Source organism: Cheilinus undulatus, linkage group 12 (assembly GCF_018320785.1).
Source record: "Cheilinus undulatus linkage group 12, ASM1832078v1, whole genome shotgun sequence".
Lineage (NCBI taxonomy): Eukaryota > Metazoa > Chordata > Actinopteri > Labriformes > Labridae > Cheilinus > Cheilinus undulatus.
Window position 1 is genome coordinate 48391724 of NC_054876.1, and position 27049 is coordinate 48418772.

General features: G+C 38.1%; 3 protein-coding genes across 3 annotated transcripts; 1 reads left to right on the forward strand and 2 right to left on the reverse strand.

Annotated features, from left to right (window-relative positions):
* Positions 1 to 1187: 1187 nt before the first annotated feature.
* zgc:110540 (deoxynucleoside kinase) lies at positions 1188 to 7809 on the reverse strand. The gene is made up of 8 exons (XM_041800695.1): positions 7582 to 7809; positions 3778 to 3896; positions 3560 to 3643; positions 3144 to 3253; positions 2748 to 2895; positions 2440 to 2555; positions 2177 to 2276; positions 1188 to 2062 (listed from the first exon to the last, which is right to left on the reverse strand). The coding sequence occupies exons 1-8, from the start codon at positions 7682 to 7684 to the stop codon at positions 2036 to 2038; spliced, it is 807 nt and encodes a 268-aa protein (XP_041656629.1). The 5' UTR covers positions 7685 to 7809; the 3' UTR covers positions 1188 to 2035.
* Positions 7810 to 9773: 1964 nt separating this feature from the next.
* pfdn1 (prefoldin subunit 1) lies at positions 9774 to 13337 on the forward strand. Its single transcript, XM_041801849.1, has 4 exons — positions 9774 to 9874; positions 11940 to 12106; positions 12269 to 12353; positions 13054 to 13337. Exons 1-4 carry the CDS (start codon positions 9842 to 9844, stop codon positions 13135 to 13137), a joined length of 369 nt encoding a protein of 122 aa, XP_041657783.1. The 5' UTR covers positions 9774 to 9841; the 3' UTR covers positions 13138 to 13337.
* A 1980-nt stretch (positions 13338 to 15317) lies between these two features.
* On the reverse strand, positions 15318 to 23543 carry ttc1 (tetratricopeptide repeat domain 1). The gene is made up of 8 exons (XM_041802242.1): positions 23287 to 23543; positions 19520 to 20031; positions 19376 to 19436; positions 19188 to 19300; positions 17493 to 17529; positions 17261 to 17409; positions 16433 to 16487; positions 15318 to 16271 (listed from the first exon to the last, which is right to left on the reverse strand). The coding sequence occupies exons 2-8, from the start codon at positions 20021 to 20023 to the stop codon at positions 16126 to 16128; spliced, it is 1065 nt and encodes a 354-aa protein (XP_041658176.1). The 5' UTR covers positions 20024 to 20031; positions 23287 to 23543; the 3' UTR covers positions 15318 to 16125.
* Between the last annotated feature and the right edge of the window lie 3506 nt (positions 23544 to 27049).

The window sequence follows — 27049 nt, forward strand, 5'->3', positions numbered from 1 at the left end:
TTTTGCACAGATTTTGGCGTTTAAAGGCTGTGGTCTTAAACTTTTGATCAGACTGATGTTTCAGTTTCATTGTTGTTTTCAATAAATAGCTTACTCATTTTTTTGTCCCACTCCCATTTCTTCTTTTTGCATTTTGAAGCTCGCTTAGAACCTTCTTCAGATCCAACAGTGCCAAATGCAAATCCTTGATACTTTTCAACTGGTCTTAAAATTTTGATCAGGAGTATATCTCTATAGTGGTCTAGATTGGGTCAGGCCAGTTATATTCATATAGATGTGTTTATATCAGTAGTGGTCTAGATTGGGTCAGGGTCTCTCAGGGTCAGGCCAGTTATATTCATATAGATGTGTTTATATCAGTAGTGGTCTAGACTGGGTCATGTGAAGATCTGAACCTTTCCCTCTTGTTGAGTCATGGTGAGCGGATAGATTATCACTCTAAATCTTTAACTGAACAGAGTTAAAGTCTGTAATGATTCCCAGCACCTGTCAGTGTGAGGACTCTTTTTATCAAGGTCTTTTTAGGGACTTTTTTTTTTTTTTTGCACAAATTTTACAAAACAAAAGCAACGGACAGTCAGTGAGGGAAAAAAAATGCCCACACCCTTATTTCCCCTACACTGGATTATCACTTAACCTGCACAAAATAAATAAGTATATATTTACCCTGCATTAACTCTACATTAGTCTTTATATTTACCCTGTATTTAATCGAGATTTGTCTAAGTATAAGTAATATATATTATTTAAGTACACTGATTTTGATCATGTTGATCCTTCCGCCTAAAGACAAAGGCAGGGGTTCCAGCTGTTAATGATTTGATAACAGAGGTGGGAAGTTAGACTTCAACAGATCCTTATGCTCATGTGTAACCCATATACCTAAGGTATCAAATTTATTTTACTTACTTTATAAAGGGTTGAACCATACACTGACTTGTTTACAGTATGAGGACTCTGCTCTGATTGGCTGTCAGGATGTGACATCACAGCAGGTGTCTGTGACCACAAAGACTGCCTGACAAATCTAATAGAACTCATTTACCTTCATGCAATGAACAGGTGTGACCTCTGAATAACGCCACCTGCTGCTCATTCACATGAAACCTGATCCTTTTATTCTGTTCGGTACAAACTGCTTGAACTTTATTGAAACACAGATTTCTGACAGTGAACACAGACGAGGGTTTCACTTTCAGTCTGATGTTTATTTACAGAGAAAACCATGCTCCCTGAAGGCATCATGGAGCATTCACTGACACATGGTTTACATTTAGCATTCACGATGCATTTAGGGTCATTCAGATACCAAAAAAATCTGGCCTAGACTGGGATGGATGAACAAGGCAAGAATGGAATGTTTAACAAGCTCTGATGGTGTCATCTTTGAAAAAGCATCGAGAAATATTTCATCAAAGCTTGTGAAACATGCCATCCTTTAAAGCAGATTAAAAACTTTAAAGCATGACACCTTCAAAGGATGGAATGTTGGTGAAGCTGGGGATGCTGGGAGCCTCCTCCCTCTTTTTTTTGTATTTGGCCATAGTTGGCAACTTTAGAAGAACTGTCTGGGTACGGTGGCCTGGAGGTCTCACTAATGCATCTTCAGTAACATCAGTGTTCCTGTGATGGTGTTGCTTGTATTTCAGTCGTAGCTGTTTGTTTTCCTGTTTTCTGATTTCAGAGCAATGGGAATGTGCTTTAATGTGAGCCCTCCAGGCCACCATAGGTGAGAGAGATGTCTCACTGGTATCTGAATGACCATGAAGGAGGTTAGTTTGAGGTGTAAATGGGGGCGTTGACCTCCAAAATGACCTGATAAATAAGAAACTCAGCTGACGGCTGTAGATGTCAGCTACATGTTTATGTACAAAAATTTTAAAGTTCATTTAGAGAATAAAAAAATAAAAACATTCAGCAAAAACTGCTCTCAACTCTGTGGTAAAAACACAGACAACCAAACAAAGACAGCTCTGAGCTGGCCAGTAAGATGAGTCCATGATGAAATCAGCTGCTGTGATTGGACAGAGACGTTTCAGAGAGTGGACAGGAAGTCACGGACCTAAAAAAAGAAGAAAACAAACTTGATTCACCTATAAATGAATGGATTTTGGTCAATAAACTAGAATTTAAGATTACTTAGGGGGTATAATAGAGGTATGGGTCATAGGTCTACCTTGTCGATGATGACTTCCTGTTTGATGCGGTCCTTCTTGAAGTCGTCGTCAACATCCAAAATCAGAACAGGGAGGTCATTCAAGTACTCGAAGTCCAACCTGCACACAAACACAGTACTGTAACGTCCGTTTCCACTCTATGACCCTGAACACATCATTAGGACTCACTTTTAAAAAGATATGTACAGGCAGAGTGCTCATTACATCACAAATTTAAAGCCTGCTCTCTTAGTGTCATGTTCTGAGCGTGCTCAGTGGTTACCTCATGTTTCTGTGGTAGAGCCAGGCCTCGTGTTTGAAGTGAAGCTGTTCCAGATACTCCAGAGGAATTCCCGACTCCTCTTCTCGACCCCGATGTAACAGGCGTTGCATGCAGCGCTGAAATGTACAGACAGAGAGAGAGAGTATGAAGGCAGCATGCTGACGGGGTCTCCTGAACTGAACATCAGTTCATCAATACATGCTAAATTAATTAGTCTGGTTCAATGCACCAAACAGGATAAAGGTGAGAGAGGACTGATGTCTGACACCACAAAAGCGTAATCAGATGGGTCCCAGGTGTTAGTGTACCTGTACAGGTGCTCTCAGGTAGATGATGGCATCAAGGGCGATGTCTTGCTCAAACTGGTTCAGCAACCAGGTGTGCCAGTCCTGATAGACGCTCCACTCGGTCTCTGATAGGTGACCACTCTCAAACAGGTTGGACGCAAACACGTATCTACACACAGAATAGACACAGATACATCATCACCATGGTTACAGGTAAATGGGCACTTTATATACATGGAGCATGATACATGTCTGAGTGTGTTAGCCTCTGTATTCTGCTACCCGTCTTATTTTGTCACCTGTTGTTTCTGCTACCGGTCTTTTTCTGTTTCCTGTTGTCTTCTGTTGCCTGTCATAATCTTTACCCTGCCTTATTCTGTCACCGGTCATACTCTGTCATCTGATGTATTTTGTTACCTGTCTGAGTAGACGGAGCGTTCGTAGAACTGGACGGGGTGTTCAGCCTGCTGTAGTTTGGCTGATGGAGACTGAAGTTGGGAGCGGACCCTGCTGAGGCAGGCGTAACTCTACAGTGAGAGAGAGAGTTTTACGGTTCAACAATCACCCCGTTCTTCATGCTCATTTCTGGTCATTACTTTTGGCCACATTTACACCATGGTGGTATCAGATTAAGACTGAACCCTTTAGTTGGATTCTACCTTGTTCTGAGTTGTTTTTATTCTTGGATGTGTGTGCACAGAGGTTATCATAAAAAGAGCCATCTTGTAATTTAAACACACAACAAAGGGTTCAGTTTTCATGTTAATGCCGCTATTGTTTTTATCCAATCAGGTGAGAGTGTAACCGCCTCTTTTGTATGATGTCATAGTTACCTGGAAGGTGTAGGACCAGCGGCTTGGTTTGTCGTACAACATCTGCAGCAGGTTCCCCCCACTCTTCTGAGACGAGCTCAGCTCCTACAGACAGGTGACCAATGAGAACCAGAGTTACAGGTACCTGCTGCCTGTTCAGCTAAGACCACATAAATCTTTGTAAAGCGTCTTAAGATATCTTATCCTTCTGTCTGGAGAGGTGGGGGGTGGATGTTTACCTGGTAAATGTCTTCACCCTCATTCTGGACGTTGCACCATTTCCCGATGGGCTCAGGGATCACCTCCCAGTCCTCTGACGCCCCCTGTAGGAGACGTACGAACGTAGACTTTCCTGCAGCTGAGAGATAGGGTTGGGATTAGTCAATGACCCATAGAGGGCGCAGTAGTTACTGTACTTTATTTTGTGTAAGGACAATACTTTGAACTCAAGTCTGATTATGTTGGTGTTATTATTTAGAATATAAGAGTATTTTATTTTGAAGGCCCACATCAGTGAATAAGGTAAAGTCAATAACAGTCAGACCCCCCTCAGCAGGAGAGAAATTAAATCTAGACTACAGGATCCGTTATTAGAGACTATGAAACTATTATTTAGTGATCTTAAACTCTGTTCAGTCTGACATCACAGGTTTGTTTTAGAGGATGAAGAGCGTAAAAACACCCGAATAATCATTTAAATGTTTTAACTCTGTGATAAAAGACTGTTCTCATGAAGGACAAAACTACTGTGATTTTAATTCTAGGCCATATCGCCCAGCTCTAGTGTCTCTTAGCTCAGGGTATTTTACAGCCAAAAGATTTTTGACCAAAATAAACAAACTGTTTGACTGTTAATGTTAAAAAACAGTAAAAATAAGACAATGAAAAACACTAATCTTGGCTCTTTAAGGCTATTCAGATTATATCAGGAATCAATAAAAACCAAAACTGTGTTCATCTCTTTTTCAGATCCAGGTCCTTTTTTTGTTTTATGTTCTGATCAAAAAAGGAAGATCAAAGAAGGGAACACGGGTGAAGTAACATTAGTCTTTATATTTACCCTGTATTTACTCTACATTAGTCTTTATATTTACCCTGTATTTACTCTACATTAGTCTTTATATTTACCCTGTATTTACTCTACATTAGTCTTTATATTTACCCTGTATTTACTCTACATTAGTCTTTATATTTATCCTGTATTTACTCTACATTAGTCTTTATATTTACCCTGTATTTACTCTACATTAGTCTTTATATTTATCCTGTATTTACTCTACATTAGTCTTTATATTTACCCTGTATTTACTCTACATTAGTCTTTATATTTATCCTGTATTTACTCTACATTAGTCTTTATATTTACCCTGTATTTACTCTACATTAGTCTTTATATTTACCCTGTATTTACTCTACATTAGTCTTTATATTTATCCTGTATTTACTCTACATTAGTCTTTATATTTACCCTGTATTTACTCTACATTAGTCTTTATATTTACCCTGTATTTACTCTACATTAGTCTTTATATTTATCCTGTATTTACTCTACATTAGTCTTTATATTTACCCTGTATTTACTCTACATTAGTCTTTATATTTATCCTGTATTTACTCTACATTAGTCTTTATATTTACCCTGTATTTACTCTACATTAGTCTTTATACTTACCCTGTATTTACTCTACATTAGTCTTTATATTTACCCTGTATTTACTCTACATTAGTCTTTATATTTATCCTGTATTTACTCTACATTAGTCTTTATATTTACCCTGTATTTACTCTACATTAGTCTTTATATTTACCCTGTATTTACTCTACATTAGTCTTTATATTTACCCTGTATTTACTCTACATTAGTCTTTATATTTACCCTGTATTTACTCTACATTAGTCTTTATATTTACCCTGTATTTACTCTACATTAGTCTTTATATTTATCCTGTATTTACTCTACATTAGTCTTTATATTTACCCTGTATTTACTCTACATTAGTCTTTATATTTATCCTGTATTTACTCTACATTAGTCTTTATATTTACCCTGTATTTACTCTACATTAGTCTTTATATTTATCCTGTATTTACTCTACATTAGTCTTTATATTTACCCTGTATTTACTCTACATTAGTCTTTATATTTACCCTGTATTTACTCTACATTAGTCTTTATATTTATCCTGTATTTACTCTACATTAGTCTTTATATTTACCCTGTATTTACTCTACATTAGTCTTTATATTTACCCTGTATTTACTCTACATTAGTCTTTATATTTATCCTGTATTTACTCTACATTAGTCTTTATATTTACCCTGTATTTACTCTACATTAGTCTTTATATTTATCCTGTATTTACTCTACATTAGTCTTTATATTTACCCTGTATTTACTCTACATTAGTCTTTATACTTACCCTGTATTTACTCTACATTAGTCTTTATATTTACCCTGTATTTACTCTACATTAGTCTTTATATTTATCCTGTATTTACTCTACATTAGTCTTTATATTTACCCTGTATTTACTCTACATTAGTCTTTATATTTACCCTGTATTTACTCTACATTAGTCTTTATATTTACCCTGTATTTACTCTACATTAGTCTTTATATTTACCCTGTATTTACTCTACATTAGTCTTTATACTTACCCTGTATTTACTCTACATTAGTCTTTATATTTACCCTGTATTTGCTCTACATTAGTCTTTATATTTACCCTGTATTTACTCTACATTAGTCTTTATATTTATCCTGTATTTACTCTACATTAGTCTTTATATTTACCCTGTATTTACTCTACATTAGTCTTTATATTTATCCTGTATTTACTCTACATTAGTCTTTATATTTACCCTGTATTTGCTCTACATTAGTCTTTATATTTACCCTGTATTTACTCTACATTAGTCTTTATATTTACCCTGTATTTGCTCTACATTAGTCTTTATATTTACCCTGTATTTACTCTACATTAGTCTTTATATTTATCCTGTATTTACTCTACATTAGTCTTTATATTTATCCTGTATTTACTCTACATTAGTCTTTATATTTATCCTGTATTTACTCTACATTAGTCTTTATATTTACCCTGTATTTGCTCTACATTAGTCTTTATATTTACCCTGTATTTACTCTACATTAGTCTTTATATTTATCCTGTATTTGCTCTACATTAGTCTTTATATTTATCCTGTATTTGCTCTACATTAGTCTTTATATTTACCCTGTATTTGCTCTACATTAGTCTTTATATTTACCCTGTATTTACTCTACATTAGTCTTTATATTTACCCTGTATTTGCTCTACATTAGTCTTTATATTTACCCTGTATTTACTCTACATTAGTCTTTATATTTATCCTGTATTTACTCTACATTAGTCTTTATATTTATCCTGTATTTGCTCTACATTAGTCTTTATATTTATCCTGTATTTACTCTACATTAGTCTTTATACTTACCCTGTATTTACTCTACATTAGTCTTTATACTTACCCTGTATTTACTCTACATTAGTCTTTATATTTACCCTGTATTTGCTCTACATTAGTCTTTATATTTATCCTGTATTTACTCTACATTAGTCTTTATATTTACCCTGTATTTACTCTACATTAGTCTTTATATTTACCCTGTATTTACTCTACATTAGTCTTTATATTTACCCTGTATTTACTCTACATTAGTAATTGTATTTACTCTGTATTTACTCTATATTTATTTTAATAGTAAACAATTGTGGTGTTCTGTGTCTTTGACTAGTCTTGTGTTTTTAAAGTACAGTAGAGTGTCGACTATTATCTATTTTGGCGCCTTCAGCTGGGTGAAGGCGGGAGGATCTTTAAACATTAACGGTACAGTGTTTGTTTCCCGGGTTAGCAGGCATTATCCCGGTCTAGACACCACATTATTGATCCGTTATTGACCCATTATTGATCCATTACTGACCCATTAATCCGCATTGATCCCTGTCCCCCTCCCATCGGTACTAAACTCATCGCTGTAACTCTGATGGCGTTCCAGAACTCACCGATGTTTCCCTCGATGGAGATCTTCTTCTCTCTGCGGACACAGCTCTCTCTCATCGGAGGACTGGCGGGAACGCTGCGGACTCTCTTCGGAGGAGTCGCCATGTCTGTGTCCGTCTCCTTCGTCCTCACCTTCGTTTGTTTGTCCCGCTGATTTTTCTTCTCCGCACCGGGGATGGTTACCGGACCGTCTGAGCGCGAGGCTGCCCGACGCACGCTGGTCTTAAGTTGAATTCCGCGCGCAGAAGGATTTCCGTTTCCGGGGGCGGGCCTTAACGCAAAGTTTATTTAGATTTTTGGTTTTTTTATTTTCATCCTGTTTAATTTAAAATTGAACACAAAATCATCAAAGAATTAAAAGAGTTGAATTAGAACCACAAAAAACTATCAAACCAGATCTGCCTGAATTAAACAGACATGAACGATGTTAAATGTTTTTAAAATTGTTTTAAACATTCCTTTAGATTTCATCTAGGTTTTAAACATTTACCTAATTCTGCTTTATGATTTGTGTTGCATGTTACATGTTTTATTATTATTGTTGTTGTTGTTATTATCATTATTATTGTTATTTATTATTATTATTATTATTATCATTATTATTGTTATTATTATTATTATGAAATACATGAATAAATGAATTAATAGGTAGCTAGGCAAATAAATTATAAATGAATATAGAAAAAATAATCGAATTAAATTGAATTCATTCACTTTTTTTTTTATAAACACCAAAGATATTAACTTATTGACTGTCAGTTGGGGGTTATTCCGTGTTTTTTTCTTTTTGTTTTTGTTTTTTCTGTAAACTGTAAAGACTCAGTGAAGTGAACCAGGTTCAGGCTGGGATGTTGAGGTTAAATCAGAATTCATAATTAGAAAACACTCAGATCAGAGAGCTGTGTGACTGTAGCGGTCCTCAAAAACGTTCTCACATCTGAATTCAGTAGAAAATACACAGAAACAATTTATTTGCTAACTATCAGACATGAGAAATTCTCTCTTACCAATAAAACTTTGATCGGTCAGCAAAAATCATGATCATTGTAAAAGTTAAACTGTGATAACCTTTTTTTTTATATACCAGAATGATAACCACTCTTGTCGCAGCAACAAGTATATTTTTATTTATTTGTGGCATGGTCACATTCATTAAAATAATGTAAATGCCTTCTCTTGAAAACAGAATTAAGATGGGCTGAAAAATTGCCAAAATAGGTTAAAATGGCAACACAGCTGTCTGGTATATCTCACACCCCCCAAGAGGGTCCTTTAAGTTGAGAACTATTGCTGTAGAACAGTGATTTTCAGACTTTCTTTGCTCAAGGCACCCCTGAGACCAAGCCAAAATCTCAAGGCACACCATGCTTAAATACATGCAAATTCCCTCTTTAACGTGTTTCTTTACTTGGTGTTAAGTTGCAGTAATAAAGCATGGTTAATCAAATTCACAACGCACAGCTACACCATTAAGAAACAACCAATTTAAACAAATACAAGCTAAAATGTACGTTTTTTTTTTCAGTCTACATTTCAACTTTGTCCGCCATATTCACATTTGTTAATTAAAGCAATCTGCTGTAGCAAATAGTTAGAAAAGATCAGAAATGAAGCAGAAAAAAATGTTTTCAAAGAGGTTGTTCAAGTTTTTTATAGTTTGATATTATGTGATGTGTGCAAGTTTAGATACAATACTCAAATATCAGTGAAAACACATGCAAAGGTACCTTTATAGTTTTTTTTTTTGTTTGTTTGTTTTTTGTTTTTGGTTTTACAGTAGTAATCAAGCATGGTTGTACAAATTCCCAAGGCACACCAAGAAACATGTCAAGGCACACTGGTGAGCCGTTCCACACCATTTGAGAACCACAGCTCTAGAATATCAGGAACTGAATACATGATTTTAATTCGCCTGTAGAGTGCAGTAATACGGCAAGATAGGTCTAAACTGCCAGCAACTGCAGAAGAAGAAGAAGAAGAAGAGCATCGACTTTGCACATGTCTTTTAGTCTACCTAAAAGAAAGGATTAGAACTTTCTTATTCTTCCATTTTTACTTTGTAAGAATTTTCTTATTCTTCCATTTTTACTTTGTAAGAATTTAGAATGTAACCTGAAGTAAATGTCACCGGTTAGTTGCACACTCATGCACAGTAGGTGGCGGTATGCACTTATTCAAGTTGGTTGCGAACCGCCATCAACCTAGAGAAGAAGAAGAAGCCTTCGCACATGCGCAGTGTTTGAATCAATCTCGTTGGTGAAGATGGCAGCGCCCATAGACCTCGAGCTAAAGAAGGTAACAGGTTTACCTGTCTTTTTAACGCCTGTCTGTCTGTCTGTCACATGACCCCTGAGAGAGGATGAGCGGGACGATACCTGATCCGAGATAACGGCAGGTTAGCTAATTGAGGAGTTAGCGCTAATAGAGCTAGCTGTTAGCTCTTAATGCTAGTTGTTAGCCCATAATGCTAGCTGTTAGCTCTTAATGCTTACTGTTAGCATTAGGAGCTAATCCCAAAGCTAGATGAATCTTCGTTAGGTTCTAATCTAAGTTTATCAGGCCAGTATGTTGTTGTGTAGACTCTCAGAGAAAGCTACAGTAATAGATCCTCTACAGCAGTGGTTCCCAACATTGGGGTCGGGACCCCATTTGGGGTCGCGAGACACTGAGAGGGGGTCTCCAGACGCCTTAAAAACTAAGAACATTTTTAAATTACACTGTTGCCACTTTACATCAATTTTACCAAATTTTAACCCCTTTTCATCTTTTTTTCTCACCAATTTTTAAACATTTTTGCAACATAAAACCATTTTTTTTGTCAATTTTAAACCCTTTCCACCACTTCTTTTCTGTCTGTTTTTGCCACTTCTAAAACAAATCTTGCCACTCTCTGCCTATTGTTGGCTTTGTTGACATATTATTGCCACTATTAACTCCCTTTACCACTTTTTAGGCCTCATTTCACAATTTGATATGCCCATTTTTTCCAGTTTCTGACTGTTTCTGCCTCAATTTTCATCCCATTTCACCAAATTTCCACCTGTTTTTGCCACTTTAACGCCATTTCAGCCACTTTTGAATCTCCTTTTACCACTTTGTATGCTCCATTTTTGACACTTTTACCCATTTTGCCCCCTTTTTTTGTTATTTTGCCACTTTAATTGAATTTTTGGCATTTCTAACCCATTTCTGCTACTTTCAAAATCTAATTTCACCACCTTTCCCACCATTTTTGACCATTATGAACCCATTTTAGCTATTGTTAATATACCTTAATTCTGTTTTCAACAAAAGATTTACATTTTTAAAGGAGGGCAACTTACTACACAAATGAATTAAAATTTGTTTTATTGATAAGAGTGGTTATTATTCAGGTTATATCTAAAACACCAAAGCTTAACTTTACAATGGACCATGAGTTTGCTGGCCCCCAGTATGGCTGGGCCCCAGAAAGCTCTCCCATTTATCCCCCCCCCCCCAATGGGCAGCCATGTCTGCACATGACTTTTCTAGAATGTTCAGGTCTGTGTTCAGCCTCCTTCAGGTACAGTGGGGGTCCTCAGTCTCTGGCACCTTTATTTTGGGGGTCGAGGACTGAAAAGGTTGAGAACCACTGCTCTACAGGGTAGTGATGGGCAGATTAAGCCTCCTGAAACATTTGGGTTTTCTTTCTAGATGTCCCGAAAAAGGTTCAAAGCTTTGGGGTTTTATTCTCAGTAAAAACAGTGATATCTGGCGGCAACTTCAGCATTGGCACATCTCACTGTTTACATCACAAATTTCTGCAATTATATATCATGCTGCGGTGCCTTCTTTGAATGCACCCTACATATACAACTATTGGCATCCTTGTTTTTTCGTTGCAATGAAGTAAAGTGAGCAGCTGTCCAGTTTGAACCACGTTGAGCTCTTTCCATTTATACTTTCATTAAAATTTATATCTAATGTGAGACAGCGGACCAAAATCAGTGTAACAGCTGAGACTGTGTTTATCTGTAGAGTCACATTACTACAGCTAAAACAAGAGGATGTTATCAGTGAATGATGTCATACAGTGGTGGTTTATGGATAACCGGTAAATTAAGGAAAAAATTGAAATATGTCCACACAGCTGAGAGAACCATGGAGACATCCAGGGCTTCTAATTGAGTAAACCACAGAAAGTTATTTGCAAAAAATTACAAAGATTTTTTTTTAAACAGAGTGAGACCTCTCTGTTGTAGGCTTAATATATGTTTTCTTAAAAGAGTGAGACCTCTCTGTTGTAGGCTCTATTTCATGTCTTTTTGACAGAGTGAGACCTCTCTGTTGTAGGCTTTATTTCATGTCTCATTGACAGAGTGAGACCTCTCTGTTGTAGGCATTTACGGAGCTCCAGGTGAAGATGATTGACACCCAGCAGAAGGTGAAACTGGCCGACCTTCAGATCGATCAGCTGACCCGGGTTCAGAAACACGCCAAGCTGACCCACGCTGAAATCACAACGCTACCGGACAACACCAGGCTCTACGAAGGGGTCGGACGCATGTGAGTCTCCATCTTATCCACCATGTTTGCTCAGGCGGGCTCCACACCAGACCAGAGATTTCACAGAAGCTGTCAGTAGTTATGATTAATAACAGTGTGTTTATAGGGTAGCCAGCATTACCTGCACAGGTGTTCATCAAGTTCATGGTCGTGTGTTTTCAGGTTCATCCTTCAGTCCAAGGAAGAGATCAACAATCAGCTGATGGACAAACAGAAAACAGCTGACGAGAAGATCAAAGAACTGGAGGTACAGATTCACTCCGGGCTCTCTGACACGCCCACTGTTACCTGTCCAGGTGTACCACACTTGACGCTCCCATTTTTGTTTAAAGGCATTTAGTGTCAAACTGGTACCAAAGTAGACCGTCTCTGCTTACTGAGCTGAGACCAGTTATCCAGATCTCTGAAGTCCGCAGTACTCCGAGTGAGGCGGGATGGACATAAATAAAGCCATGACTTTAGTTTACTACCAGAAAGCAGCAGATCACGTAGATGGGGTGGTCTTTAATGTGGACCAGTATGGCAGCCTCTCTACAACCAGTCCATCTAAAGTCCAGTTCAAACTGGAGATCCACAAAAAAACAGTGGAAACAATTTTCTTACTTTTTCATAATGAGTCACTGGTCTGGACAGGTCTGTAGTCTGAGGTACCAGGTATCAGACTGGTTTCTTCTAGACCAGCTCTGTAGTCTGAGGTACCAGGTATCAGACTGGTTTCTTCTAGACCAGCTCTGTAGTCTGAGGTACCAGGTATCAGACTGGTTTTAGTCCACATTGAGGTTCATCCACACAGAGCATTGAGGATAGATAACTTGTATCTAAATGACCAACAGGATGTTAATGGGAGGTTTAAAGGGGGTCAGGGATGGTCTGAGGATGATCAGCTGACTGAGTGGTGTAACTCTGTGTGTGTTAAATGGTCTAACTGTGAGTTCTGTGATTTCCAGCAGAAGAAGGTGTACCTCGAACGCAGCGTAAAGGAAGCAGAAGACAACATCAGAGAGATGCTGCTGTCCAGGAGAGCCCAGTGATACGCAACAAACACACACTTACAATACACACTATTAACACACACCTAAAATACACACCTTCAAAACCCACTATTTAAACACACCTGCATTTCACACTATTGAGGCACGGATCTGAAATACACAACTATAAAACATCCAGTCATGCACCATCATCAACTGTATTTATATCTGTTTGTTCTTATTAAAATGTGGAAGCTTCACTCTCCTCCCTGTATGTCTTTATTGAAAGAGTAACTAAAGCCAGAGTTTGATTTAAAGAGTAACTAAAGCCAGAGTTTGATTTAAGAAGTAACTAAAGTCAGAGTTTGATTTAAAGAGTAACTAAAGCCAGAGTTTGATTTAAAGAGTAACTAAAGCCAGAGTTTGGTTTAAAGAGTAACTAAAGCCAGAGTTTGATTAAAGAGTAACTAAAGCCAGAGTTTGATTAAAGAGTAACTAAAGCCAGAGTTTGATTAAAGAGTAACTAAAGCCAGAGTTTGATTTAAAGAGTAACTAAAGTCAGAGTTTGATGTCACTTCAGATATTTTAGTCAGTGGTTCTGATGTCTATTTGGCTCACTCTGGCCGTAACTGCAGACAGAATGGTTTTAATGGTAATTTTATCTTTATATTTGTATTTTCATCTGAAGTTTCTTTTATACACTGTTCAAATTTAACCCTTGTGCCCTTCTCGGGCATTTTTGTCAATTTTTCTCAATTTTTTAAAAACATTTTTGATCATTTTTTCAATTTTACAGCTTGTGGCATGAATTTTTACAGGAACTTTTCTTTCTAGTTAAAGTTTTGAAATCCAACACGTTTTACTCTTAAATGTCATTCATACTCTCTCAGTGAATTTTGTACCCTCTGGACACCTTCGAGGCAAAAAATGTACATGTACAAAAAAACTGCTATTTAATCACCATTCATCATTGTTTTTTTCTACTTTTTTTCCATAAATCTTTTTAACTTCAGACTTGCTCAAAACTACCAAACATTGAATAATTTTCAAGATTTTAACCCTTTAAATGCCAGTTTGATTATTTGAAATATTTCATTTTTTACTACAAAACACATAAAACGTGAATTATTTTCCATGAAATTAATAGTGGAAAGAAAGGGCTTTGGTGCTGATGAGAGTCTTGGATGAGTCAAAAATTAGCAACAAAATTGATTTTATTGCCCTTATATTTTTTTAATATTTCATAATATAACGGGCAAAAATACAATAATGTCATGCATGGTCCTACAATGAGTAAATGTTTGAATCTGGTGGAATACGGTAAAAATATCGAATTTCACTAGACTTCTTCACATTGAATTGCTGACATTAAAGAATGCATGATTTTATACTGCAATGACAGTGAGATTAAAAAAATGTGGTTTTAATGGAAGTCAATGGGGGCATTTTTGCCTCGAAGATGTCAGGAGGGTATTTCTGACCTTATGTAAAAAATATTAATGCAATCAAATCAATTTTGTTGCTAATCTCTGACCCATCCAAGACTATTATCACCCCCAAATCCCCATCTTTTTACTATTTATTATATGGAAAATAATCCACTTTTTGCGTTTTTTGCTGTAAAAAATAAAATATTTCAAATAATCAAACTGGCATTTAAAGGGTTAAAATCTTGAAAATTATTCAATGTTTGGTAGATTTGAGCAGGTCTGAAGTTGTTAAAGAGATTTATGAAAAAAAAAGTAGAAAAAATATTGACGTATGGTGATTTAATGGCAATTTTTTTGTACGTGTACATTTTTGCCTCAAAGGTGTAAAGAGGGTAAATTTGAGGAGGGCACAAGGGTTAAACCTGTAAAGGACATAAAACATCACTTCTGATTATCTGGCCTTTATTCTGAGAGGGCTGACAGTGGAAACCAGAGGCAGAGGGAGGATGACATGAAGGAAAGGAGCATTAGGCTGGATCTAAATGCTCGCTGATTGATTGGTCTGGCTTCTGCATGTGGCCGTGGTCTAACACCAGACCGTTGGCGCCCCCATGCTGCTTTTCATCTTTTGACACCTCAGTGTTATATTTTTGTGTGATGGGTTTATTTAATACCTTTGCAACAGTAAAACTCTAGACAGTCAGATGCAACGTCCTGTTATCTGATTGGTTGCTTGGTTGAATTGAACCTTTTTGTTTCCATGGAGACCAGAAAACACAAGTAAACAGATTAATCCACCACACAAAGATCTCACATCAGTCAGCTTTATTAAAAAAACTCTCGCACACGCAGGATCATACACACCTGTGACATCACCTGTCTGATATTTACATGCTTCCAGGCTTCAGACATATGTCTGTGTGACGGCCATATTGGTGAGGTACAGCTGTGACTTCTACTCTGATGATGTTTGGAAGTCTGTCTATGATGAAGGCTTTACTGAGTGTTTGTTTTACAAACACAGAGATGTTTTTATGAATTAGCAGGATACAAACACTGAACAGGAACACAAAGTCCTGAACAACGTCTTAGTTAGACAAAAACTGTCAGATCTGATCATAAGGCTGGAGAGGAGCGAGGGTGTGACAACTGGATTACTAAATAATCGTTTCAGTGATGAATGAGAGTGTTAATCACAGATAGACTCCTGAGTTGGAAGACCATTTCTGACAGTTCAGATTAAAAAAAGGGTAAAAAAGGTAATTATTAAAAAAAAAATCAAGTCAAAATTATTAAAGTCTGAATTATGAGATAAAAGTCAAAACAATGAAATATGTCAAAACTGATGAATTTAACCCTCAAAATAAAAACCTACATATATTTTAACTTTTTAGCTCATAATTTGGACTTCTTGTTTTGTAATTATGATGTAAGATTTTGTTTATAACCTGACCCTGATATCTGTCCTTGTTTTTAAAGTTGCAGTAATCGGCCTCCATATTCTATCATAGACTTACATTCATTATGAGCTGTGACAACCCCTCTCCAATATGGCGGCAGCATAGACAAACATCAGAGCCCATTATAGAATCTATATATAACATCTGTGTCTGTGACATCACGTGTTGTTGTTGTTGTTGTTGCCGGGGCTCTGGACGAAGTTGATGGAGTACGACCCCGTGGCGGCGTCCTGGTTCACCTGGAAGTTTCTGGTTGAAAGTCCAAATGGTCTAAGGACCAGATTCCCTAAATCCTTCAGTTTACCTGAAACAGTAAGTCCCACACCTTCAGAATGAAGCTCACTCTTATTGTGAAAATACTAGAATAATGATTATTTAAAGAAGTGTTTAGCAGTTATTGATCAGTGAAGGAGCTAAAACAGTGAACTGGTCCTTTAAGGTGGTATGCTGAGGTGTAGTACGTACTTATCATCTCCTCCTTCAACTTCTCGTTCCTCTCCTGGATCTGCCCAGGTAACCTCTGACAGAGACAGGTAAGGACAGAGACAGGCAGTGTTAATTTTGACAGCTATTTTTTTGTTTTAGTCTCAGTCTTTACATTAAAAGCCTTTCCTTTTTAGTCACATTTTAGTCATTTCTACCCTTAGAGTTTTAGTAGACATTAACTCAAAGACACTTTAGACTCGTTGTAGTCCATAAAGTCCTCTGATTTCAGTCTTAACTTTTAGTCCAAACTTTTGTTCTTTTGCCTGAGTCATGGTAGCGTGTTCTCCTTCCCCTACCAGACCTGGGGTCCCTACTTTCTACAGCTGAGAGGCAGAACAGATACAGATGTATTGTTTGTTTGACAGATTTACCCACAGTGGAGACATATCACGGTTTTTGAATATCCGACAAAAACTAAACAACATTTTAGTCTAGTTTTAGTCATCTTGACAAAAACAAAACTTAGATTTAGTCAGTTTTAGTCATCAAAGATCTATTTTTGGCTGGTCTGAGTCTAGTATGTCATGGAAAAAAAGGCTGTTGAACATTTTTGTCAGAGTCTCATTTGCAATACTGTCTGATAAATCACTTTAAATTATACTTTCCCTTAAACTCTTATTTCCATTCTTACCCACTGAGAAAGACTAACCACCTACATGCTGCACATCGTCACACCTCCAGGGGGCAGAATTTGATCAGGTTCAGAGAAGTTTTTCTAGAATGTTAGGGAGTTCATCCTCTCTATTGATCTATAATAACATCTGATCTGAACGCTGCCTGCTTTGTCCGAGCTGTCAGTGAACTCACCATGCAGGCCTGTCTGGCGGCAGTCTGGTTGGGGTCCAGTTCTAGGACCTTCTTGTAGTCCTCCAGAGCCTCGTCCAGTTTCTCTGTCTGCTCATAAAGCTCCGCCCTCCTGAGCAACGCTCGCACATAGTCTGGATTCAGCTCTATCGCTATGGTAGCAAGACATTCAATCAGTACAATGACCAATCAGTAACACGGCAACACTGCACAGGTGTGCAGTCATATGATTTACCTCTGGAGCAGTCTGAGATCGCCTTCTCCTTCAGATCCTGAAAAACAGAGATAGTAAAACTTCTGTGACAATGGTAGAAACATTTGGACAGGATTATGGTGGACTAAGGATTAGGAAAGGATTACGGAAGACTAAGGATTAGGATGAAATTAAGGTAGAATAAGGATTGGGACAGGATCAAGGTATATTAAGGATTAGGAAAGGATCAAGGTAGACTAAGGGTAAGAACAGGATCAAGGTACACTAAGTATTAGGATGAGATTAAGGTAGAATAAGGATTGGGACAGGATTAAGGCAGACTAAGGATTAGGAAAGGATTACAGAAGACTAAGGATTAGGACAGGATCAAGGCAGACTAAGGGTTAGAACAGGATCAAGGTAGACTAAGGGTTAGAACAGGATCAAGGTAGACTAAGGATTGGGACAGGATCAAGGTAGACTAAGGATTGGGACAAGATGAAAGTAAACTAAGGGTTAGAACAGGATTAAGGTGAGGATAAGTGCCGACTAAAAAAGGATGGACTAGGAATGTTAAAAGTATGATAATAGCATGATAGGGTTATGTGTTTAAGCATGATGTGGTCATGTTTCTAAGCATGATGTGGCCATGTTTGTTTTGGAATAATGTGGTTATTTTGCTAAGCATGATGTGCTCCTGTGTTTATGGCAAGATATGGTCCCATGTTTTTTGGAATGATGTGGCCATGGTGTATGGCATGATATGGTACTTTTTTTGGCAAGATGTGGTCACGATTATTGGCATGATGTGGGCATGGTTTTTGGTTTGAAATGGTTCTGTTTTTTTGGCATGAAGTGGTCATGTTTTTAGGCATGATATGGTTCTGTTTTTTCAGCACCATGTAGTCATGGTGTTTGGCATGATATGGTCATGGATTTTGGCATATGGTTCTGTTTTCTGGCATGATGTGGTCCTGTTTTTTGGAACAATGTGGTCCAAGTGTTTGGCATGATACGGCCATGCTTTTTGGAATGATATGGTCCTGTGTTTTCTGGCATGACGTGGTCATGTTTTTGGCATGACATAGTCATGGTTTTTGACATGATGTGGCCATGCTTCTTGGCATGTCATGGCACTGTTTTGGCAGTATGTGGTCATGGTTTTTTGGCATGACATGGTCGTGTTTTCAGGCATGATGTGGTTCTACTATTTTGATAATGTCATGTTTTTTGGCATGATATGGTTCTGTTTTTTCAGCACCATGTGGTCATGGTGTTTTGCATGATGTGTTTTTGGGTTTTGGCATGATGTGGCCATGTTTTCTGGCATGACGTGGTTCTGTTTTTATCAGCACCATCTGGTCATGGTTGTTGGTGAGATGTGGTCATGTTTTTTGGTATGATGCGGTTCTGTGTTTAGCTTGATGTGGCCATGTTTCTAAGCATAATACGGTCCTGTTTTCTTGGAATAATGTGGTCATGTTTTAGGCATGATGTGGTCATGTTTCTGGCATGTTGTGGTCATGTTTTTAGGCATGATGTGGTCATGGTTATTGACGAGATGTCATGTTTTTTGGCATGATGTGGTTCTGTGTTTAGCTTGATGTGGTCATGTTTCTAAGCAGGTCATTTTCCTTGAATAATGTGGTCATGTTTTAGGCATTATGTAGTCCTGTTTGAGCATGATGCGTTCATGTTATTGGTATGTAATCCCTGTGTTGTTAGTGTGTCAGGTACCAGGTGTAGTCTGGCTGCAGCTCTGTTGGAGAACAGTACGGCTCTCTCTTTGCTGAAACAGATGGGACATAAACCCAGAGCCTCCTTGTAGCTCCGCTCTGCCTCTTCCCAGTCTGCAGGAACAAGTGGTTACTCTAGGTTATACTGTTTGTGCCGGTTATACTGGTTAAATGAACATGGAGACTCACCCCCAGACTTAAACTGAGCGTTTCCTTGTTCCTTCAGAGTCAAACTCTGCTGCCGTCGACTCTGAAACACAGACCGTCTGATTTACTTCAACTGAAAGTTAAGGTTAGAGCAGACACCAAAGCATCCAGGTTAACAGCTGTTACCTCCTTCTCCTCCTCTGTCAGCTCCTTCTCCACCTCCCTCAGATAATCATCGTCAAACTCCACCTCATCCACCAGCACCTCCTTAAACTCAGAGTCTGAGTCCTCCTTCGTCTCATCATCCTGCAGCCCGTCACTCTTCGTTTCATCATCCTGCAACCCGTTGCCCTTTGTCTCATCGCTCTGTAGCTCGTCGCCTTCCCTCTCATTATCCTGCAGCCCATTGTCTCTCTGCTCCTCATCTATCCTCCCCTCCTTCTCTTTGAAGTCTTTTCTGCCAGTTTTATATTCTTTAGCCATTCCCTCTCCAGTCTTGTCCTCATCAATCCTCCCCTCCCTCTCAGAGCCGTCACTTCTGTCTGTCAGTCTGTCAGTTTTTAAGTCTTTAGACGCTCCTGCAGTCTCCTCCTCTGCTCCTCTCAGTTGGTGGTGAGTCTCCTCACAGTCATAGAAGTCCTCCTCTTCGTCCTGTTCGTCCTCCTGATCCTGGGGTTTTCTGCTGCTCATGTTGAAGTCTGTGAAACAGAAGAAAATTACAGACTAGAACCAACCAGCTATGATTGAGGCAGAGGACAAAATGCTGGTGAAGAATGGGATGTTGGGGCCTTTCTCCATCCTGTTTTGCCTAATAGTAGGTTTTAGTTGGCAACTTTTGGAAAGTAGGTTGAACTGGTGAGGCATTGGGACTCCAGCCAACCCCGCTGAGAGCCATTATCCACAAATAAGGGAAAGTGTTAACAGTGGTGAACCTTCCAAGGAGTGGCTGGCCTACCAAAATGACTCCAAGAGAGCATGGACAACTCATCCAGGAGGTCCCAGAAGAACTCAGAACGACATCTAAAGACCTGCAGGCCTCACTGACTCAGCTAAGGTCAGAGTTCACGATTCAACAATCAGAAAGAGACTGGGCAAAAATGGCATCATGGGAGAGTTCCAAGGCCAAAACCACCGTTGACAAAAAAGCAACACAAAGGCTCGTCTCACATTTAACTAAAAACATCCTGATGATCCCCAAGACATCTGGGAAAATATTCTGTGGACTGACTACACAGAAGAGGAACTTTCTGGAAGGTGTGCGTCCCGTTCCATCTGGAGTAAAACTAACACAGCATTTCATTACATAGGTCAAATGTTATAAAATGGGGTTGAAGAGGCAAAAAAGTGGCAAAAAGTGGCAAAAATGGGTAAAAAGTGACAAAATTGTGGGAAAATGGTGAGTAGTGCGAAAAGGGGGGCAAGATAAATGGAAAAAAAGCTTCAAAAATGGATTTAAAGTGGCTAAAATAGGTGGAAAACTGGGCCACAAGTAGCAAAAACTGGTAAAAAGGGTTAGAAATAGGTCAAATGGGGCTAAATTGGTTAAAAAAAGGCCAAAAAGAAGCCAACAAGGACAAAAAACAGCAGAAAGGTTTGGCCAAAATTGGTAAAAAACAAACAAACAAACAAACAAACAAACAAACAAATAAACAAACAAACAAAACCCCTGCAAACAATGGTAGAAAGTGACCAAAAAGTGGCAAAAAAATGCGAGAAGTGAGAAAAAAAACAACAACAACAACAAAAAAACTGCAAAAGGGGTTTCAAAGTGGGAAAGGGGGTGGTAAAATGGGCCACATGTAGCAAAACCAGTAAAAAAGTAAAAAAAAAAAAAAAAAATACAAAATATGTCAAATGTGGCAAAAAATGGTAAATAATGGTGACAAGCAGCAAAAATGGGTTAAAGTCTCAAATGAAGGGGCAAAAAAGGAGCACAAATTGGTTTAAATTAGCAAAAAAGGACAAATAGCAGCAAAATGTGTTAACAGTAGCAAAAACAGTAGACAAGTGGCATAAAAGTGTCAAAAATGTGTGTTATGCCATCAGTTCAAGACCTCAAGCACACGTGGGTTATGGAGCAGAACAAGGATCCAAACACACCAGCAAGTCCACCTCTGAATGGACTACAAAACTAAACTAGAAAAGCACTCAGAGAGCGCAGACCTCCACCATCAGCCCTATCTCCCAATAGCGAAGAATCCTTTAAAAACATTCCTGGATCCAGACGGTGATCTCTCCCAAAATCTAATTTGCCGATTACCCCCTCCCCGGTGGGGTGGAGACACGGTGAGGCAAAGCATTGGCTTCACTACGTGTGAATTGTCATGGCGGAAGCACCCATGGTCTCACATGACTGAAAGTCATGGCAGAGGGTGAATATTCCTCTATTCCTCCCAGCATTGTGAGTATTCTCGCTACAATTCACTGTCTTTCTCTCTGTTACGCTCCAACCCGTCTCGACCGGGCGTGCATCTTTCAAACTCTATAAACTCCAAAACTTTGAATAGAAACACACCAAAAACTGCTGGGACTGAAGTTACTCATGTCTGCCATCTCCTGGTGTAAAGTGGTAACAGCGCAGACCTCCGCCACTAGCCCTATCTCCCAATGGTAAAGAATCCTTGCAGCGCCACATAATGTAATAACGCCGCATTTTGTAAGGCACTAAGCGGTTAGGGTTAGGGCAAAGTAGTATGGTATACCCTGGAGCCCACCTTAAATCCTAGGGTTAAGGTCAGGTGTTTAGTCTAGAGCCCTGAAGGGGGGTTTGGTTTAGGCATAAGTCACTAAGCAGTTAGAGTTAGGGCAAGGTAGTTGGGTAGGGCATACCTTAAAGCCCACACTAAGTCCTATGGTTAGGATTATTACATACTGTGGCGCTACACTCCTTTAAAATTCCTGGATCCAGACAGTGATCCGGATCACTCCCAAAATCTAACTAGTTCTTCCTTATGCCATTTCTGACACTTCCTGAAAATCCGTCCATGACTTTTTGAATTGTGTTGCTAACAAACTAACTAACTAACAAACCCACCCAGTCACATAACCTCGGCGGAGGTAATAAAGGCTTTGGAGTGGTCGAGTCAAAGTCTGGGCAATGTGGCTGAATTACAACAATTCTGCAGAGAGAGTGGGACAACATTCCTCCACAGTGATGTGAAAGACTCACTGACAGTCATCACAAAGACTTCGAACAACCATCTGTTAGGCTCTGGGGGTGACGGCCTTTCCACATAGGACCAGGGAGGTTTGGGTGGCTTTTTCAATTAATATATAAAATAATCACTAAAAACTGAACTCAATATTTACTCAGTTCATGAAATGACTCAGTCAGAGTTCAGTTATAATCAGAGGATAAATTATCAGCCTCTAAACGTTTTAATATTAATCCTTTTATTATAAATGTGAATGTGTTTTATACTCTGATCAGGTCTAGTCAGCCTCCTCCCAACCTTTGCCACCAGACTACCAATGCTCACAGACCTACAAGAACTCATACCAAGCTCGTGCGTACCTAAATATTGATTTTAACACTTTTGAAAGTTGATTTATTTATATATGTTTAATTCCTGTACACTGAGAGCAAATCTAACCGGAGTCTACAGTAGCTCATAACAGCTTCATTTAAACTCCTATCTTCAGTTTGTCAATAAAATAAGGTTTACATTCAACTAAATAGTTTTATCTTTAGTTGATAAATCACTCAGAGGATCGGGGATTTTACTGTCATTGAGAATTATGAACTTTTATTTACATTTAAACTAGAATCTATCAGAAATACTGAATTAGCTTCAGAACTAACAGAGCTAACTATGCTAACAGCGCTAACAGGTATCAAACTGGTTTAATCTCTAATCTCGGTGTAAATTACCGGATTAATCCCGGATCACAGTGACGTCGCTATCCTGATACCCGATCAATCACAGTCATTGATACCTGACTTTAATAATCACCTGGTTTATCCGTTGATGCTAACAGTTAGCCTCCTGACACTGACTCCACTTCCGGTACCCTGAGCCGATCTTCTTCTTCTTCGGTGGATTTTACAGGTGTATGTTCTCCGCTCAGGTGTTCCTCAGACTGGCGAGCATGGATTCATGTTCTCAGAGTGGACTCAGAAAGAACCAGAACGTACCAGTTCATCTAGAACCTTCCTGATACCGGCTAATGGTGTTATGATTCTTCTTCTGTGGTTTATTAGCGGTAGGAATCACCCTAGAAGAACATTAGCGCCCCCATTGGCCTGGAGAATAGATGCTTCTTAAAGCCCTGTGTTCAAGACTGAAGACAGTAATGGCGGCTAAAGGCTAATATTGGTTGGCTGTTTAAATTACGGATGGGGAACTTTGATTAACAAGAGAGCCAGATTAATTTTATTTCAAATGCCAAAGGGCCAAACTGTTACAGATTGTTATAAATTCTTAGTTTAGCCGCTGCGATTACTAACAATTCAAACTGCTGATTTAAAGCTGCTTTGGATACAGTGAATGAGTTACTTGTTATTTCACTTTTATATATTTTTTTTTACCAGTTCATTTAGTGATGCTCATGGATAGAATTAAAAAAAAAAAAACACTCACTGCCAATAAAATCTCCTAAAAAGTAAAAAAAGATAAGACATTAATATATCGAAAAACAAAATCAAAGAAATATGTAAAAAAATGAATTAGAAATAAATTAACAAAGAAAATAACATGTTTTTGAAAAAAAAAAATAAAAATAAATTAATAATAAAATAAAAAATAGAAATAGAATAAAAATCTAGTTAATCAAATGAAATTGAAAAGAAGTTTCCTATTATTTTTAATCAAATCAAAAGGCTGAAAGAATTGACCACATAGGTAGTAAAAGACTCAGAGAAATGATTTTCCAGATTCTGCCCTGCTATATTTGAATCCGACTTGTGGTCTGCATTGAATGAGGTGGAGGGCTGCATGTGGGTGCCTGCTTTAAAAGGAACTTAAAAATGAAATGTTTAAGACAGAGCTGTTCAATTAGTGCAGAAAATATTCACCCATTTCCTAATTTTTAATATTTAATTTTTATTCAATTATTAATTTTCTAATTTTCAATTTAATTTAAATTTTTTTATTTTTGAGTTTTAATTTTTTTTTTATTTTTAGTTATTCAATTTTTTTTTATTTTAAATTTCTATGTTTTTTTTCTCCAATTTTAAAATTTTTGAATATATCACACTGAAATATTTCAGAACATTAGAACCTACCTAGCCCTTTCTCATACAACTCAACTTCAAAAATACTAAAATATCCATTGAACAGAAAACGCTGGGTATGGTCACAGGGTGAGTGTGCAGTCTAGCGTCTCTACCAGCACAAACGTGGAAGTACCTTTTTCAGAGCATTTCTCCTCCCTACAAGATATTTATTCCTGAAAACCAAACATTGGTTTAGGACATTTCTGAGATACTGTAAGACCTCAGTTAAAGATATATAATGTAGGAATGGCCCCTTTTGAATTAATAAAAATATTTAGGGGCAGAAATTCTACATGTTGGATCTTTAAAGGGCCTCTAGAAATGACCCTGGGGGCCTGATTTGGCCCCAGGGCCTCCATTGAATAGCCTGGGTTTAAGAGCTTTCTAATTATATCTACAGTGTTTAATGACTGACTTTTATTTGAACTCAAATAAAGAGTTTGGTTTTGCATTTCCAGGTACATTTTAAAATAAATCAACAATGCCCCTGGTGTAGTGGTTTCCTGCAAGATTCCCATTTAAAAATAATTTGTTGGTATTGATTTTTGTTTTCTGATGTGATTTCTCTGTTCCAGACTCACCTGTCCTTATTCCATCCACAGGTGTCGTTATAATAGAAATTATTATACAAAGCACACAGTGTCTCCATATGGAACTGTAGATTTATTTAGTTTATTAGAAATCTTTCTTTCTTAAATGATGGGATGGTCTATCACATTTATTAGATGAGTCTGGTAATATCTAACCTTTGAGTGATTCCATATGAATATAAAATCAAATAAGATGAGGCCATTTATAACATGTCAACCTTTTTTTTTTTTTTTTTTTTTACTAATAATAGTACAGAAGACGTAAATCTACAGTAATGATCTCCCCCTGTCTCTCCCCCTGTTAGGTTTAAAAAGAATAAACGTTATCAACCACAGTGATCTGTGGTTTACCTACACCGCTTTCCACATTATTATGCAAATGACATTTTTCTCTTATTTTCCTAAATATTAATGCAAATGACAGTCAGAGTATTTTTTCAAGTCATCAGCTGTTAGAACATAATTCAAATGTTTTTGAACAAACTTCATAATGATAACCTTTATTTTTTAAAACTAAAAACCTCAAAATGCACTGTTCCACATCAGAGCATGTGAGCGGAGCGGAACGATTTTGGCCAGAGCGGTTTTTTTCAAAAAAGCTGGACCGGAACCTTATCTTTGCGCTCCTTTACCGCTCACATCATACGTCTGAAGCATGTCTCACCCAGAATGCATCTGTGTATAATTAGCTGCTCAGACGGCCACACTGTTTTCTGTAGGCAACTGGACGACAACTCGATATACTAATATTAACACCATCGTCATTTTTTAAAAACATCAGTCTTTCCCAGTGGCTGAAACTGAGAAGAATGTAATAACAGATTAACCGCAATAGCGCCTTCATTGCCACTGTGAGAGGATTTACAGACAATAATTTCTCTCCTATCCAGTGAATGCAATGCGCTTCAGTGTTTTCGTTGAGTGAGCAGTGAGTGATTTGAGTGGAGCGGGTAGAAATTTGAGTGGAAGGTGGAGTGATAATTAACAGAGCGGCTTGAATCCCCTCTGAGCGGACAAGCGGGCGCAAGGAACAGCTCTGTGAGCGAGGAGCGGGAAATCTCATCGCTCCACTCCACTCACATGCTCTGGTCAACATTATTATGCAAAACAAAGTTTCAGAACATTTTATAGGTTCTAAAGAAATGAAAATGGTCATTCAGTCAGTTTGCATCATTAGGAGGGCATATTTACTGAAATCAAAGCTATTTCAATCAAAAACTTCTTAACAGGCCAAGTTCCATGTTAACATAGGAGCCCTTCTCTGATATCACCTTCACTATTCTTGCATCCATTGAACTTGTGAGTTTTTGGAGAGTTTCTGCTTGAATTTCTTTGCAGGATGTCAGAATATCCTCCCAGAGCTGCTGTTTTGATGTGAACTGCCTCCCACCCTCATAGATCTTTAGCTTGAGGATGCTCCAAAGGTTCTCAGTAGGGTTAAAGGTCAGGGGAGGATGGGGGCCACACCATGAGTTTCTCTCCTTTTATGCCCATAGCAGCCAATGACACAGAGGGATTCTTTGCAGCATGAGATGGTGTATTGTCATGCATGAAGATCATTTTGCTACAGAAGGCACGGTTCTTCTTTTTGTACCATGGAAGAAAGTGGTCAGTCAGAAACTCTAGATACTATGCCGAGGTCATTTTCACACCTTCAGGGACCCTAAAGGGGCCTACCAGCTCTCTCCTCATGATTCTGTCCCAAATTATGACTCCGCCCCTTCTTTGCTGACATCACAGCCTTATTGGGACGTGGTGGCCATCCACAAACCATCCACTACTCCTCCATCTGGACCATCCAGGGTTGCACGGCACTCAGTAAACAAGACAGTTTGAAAATGAGTCTTCATGTATTTCTGGGCCCACTGCAACCATTTCTGCTTGTGAGCATTGGTTAGGGGGGCTGAATAG

Coding starts and splice junctions, on each gene's coding strand:
- zgc:110540 (XM_041800695.1), bottom strand. CDS start 7,684: ATGGCGACTCCTCCGAAGAGAGTCCGCAGCGTTCCCGCCAGTCCTCCG. Junction 3,897..7,581: donor CTCCATCGAGGGAAACATCG/GTGAGTTCTGGA, acceptor CCTATCTCTCAG/CTGCAGGAAAGTCTACGTTC. Junction 2,063..2,176: donor AGGAAGTCATCATCGACAAG/GTAGACCTATGA, acceptor TTCTTTTTTTAG/GTCCGTGACTTCCTGTCCAC.
- pfdn1 (XM_041801849.1), top strand. CDS start 9,842: ATGGCAGCGCCCATAGACCTCGAGCTAAAGAAG. Junction 12,107..12,268: donor TACGAAGGGGTCGGACGCAT/GTGAGTCTCCAT, acceptor GTGTGTTTTCAG/GTTCATCCTTCAGTCCAAGG. Junction 12,354..13,053: donor AGAAGATCAAAGAACTGGAG/GTACAGATTCAC, acceptor TGTGATTTCCAG/CAGAAGAAGGTGTACCTCGA.
- ttc1 (XM_041802242.1), bottom strand. CDS start 20,023: ATGAGCAGCAGAAAACCCCAGGATCAGGAGGACGAACAGGACGAAGAG. Junction 17,530..19,187: donor CTGCAGCCAGACTACACCTG/GTACCTGACACA, acceptor TCTGTTTTTCAG/GATCTGAAGGAGAAGGCGAT. Junction 17,410..17,492: donor GATCTCAGACTGCTCCAGAG/GTAAATCATATG, acceptor TTGCTACCATAG/CGATAGAGCTGAATCCAGAC.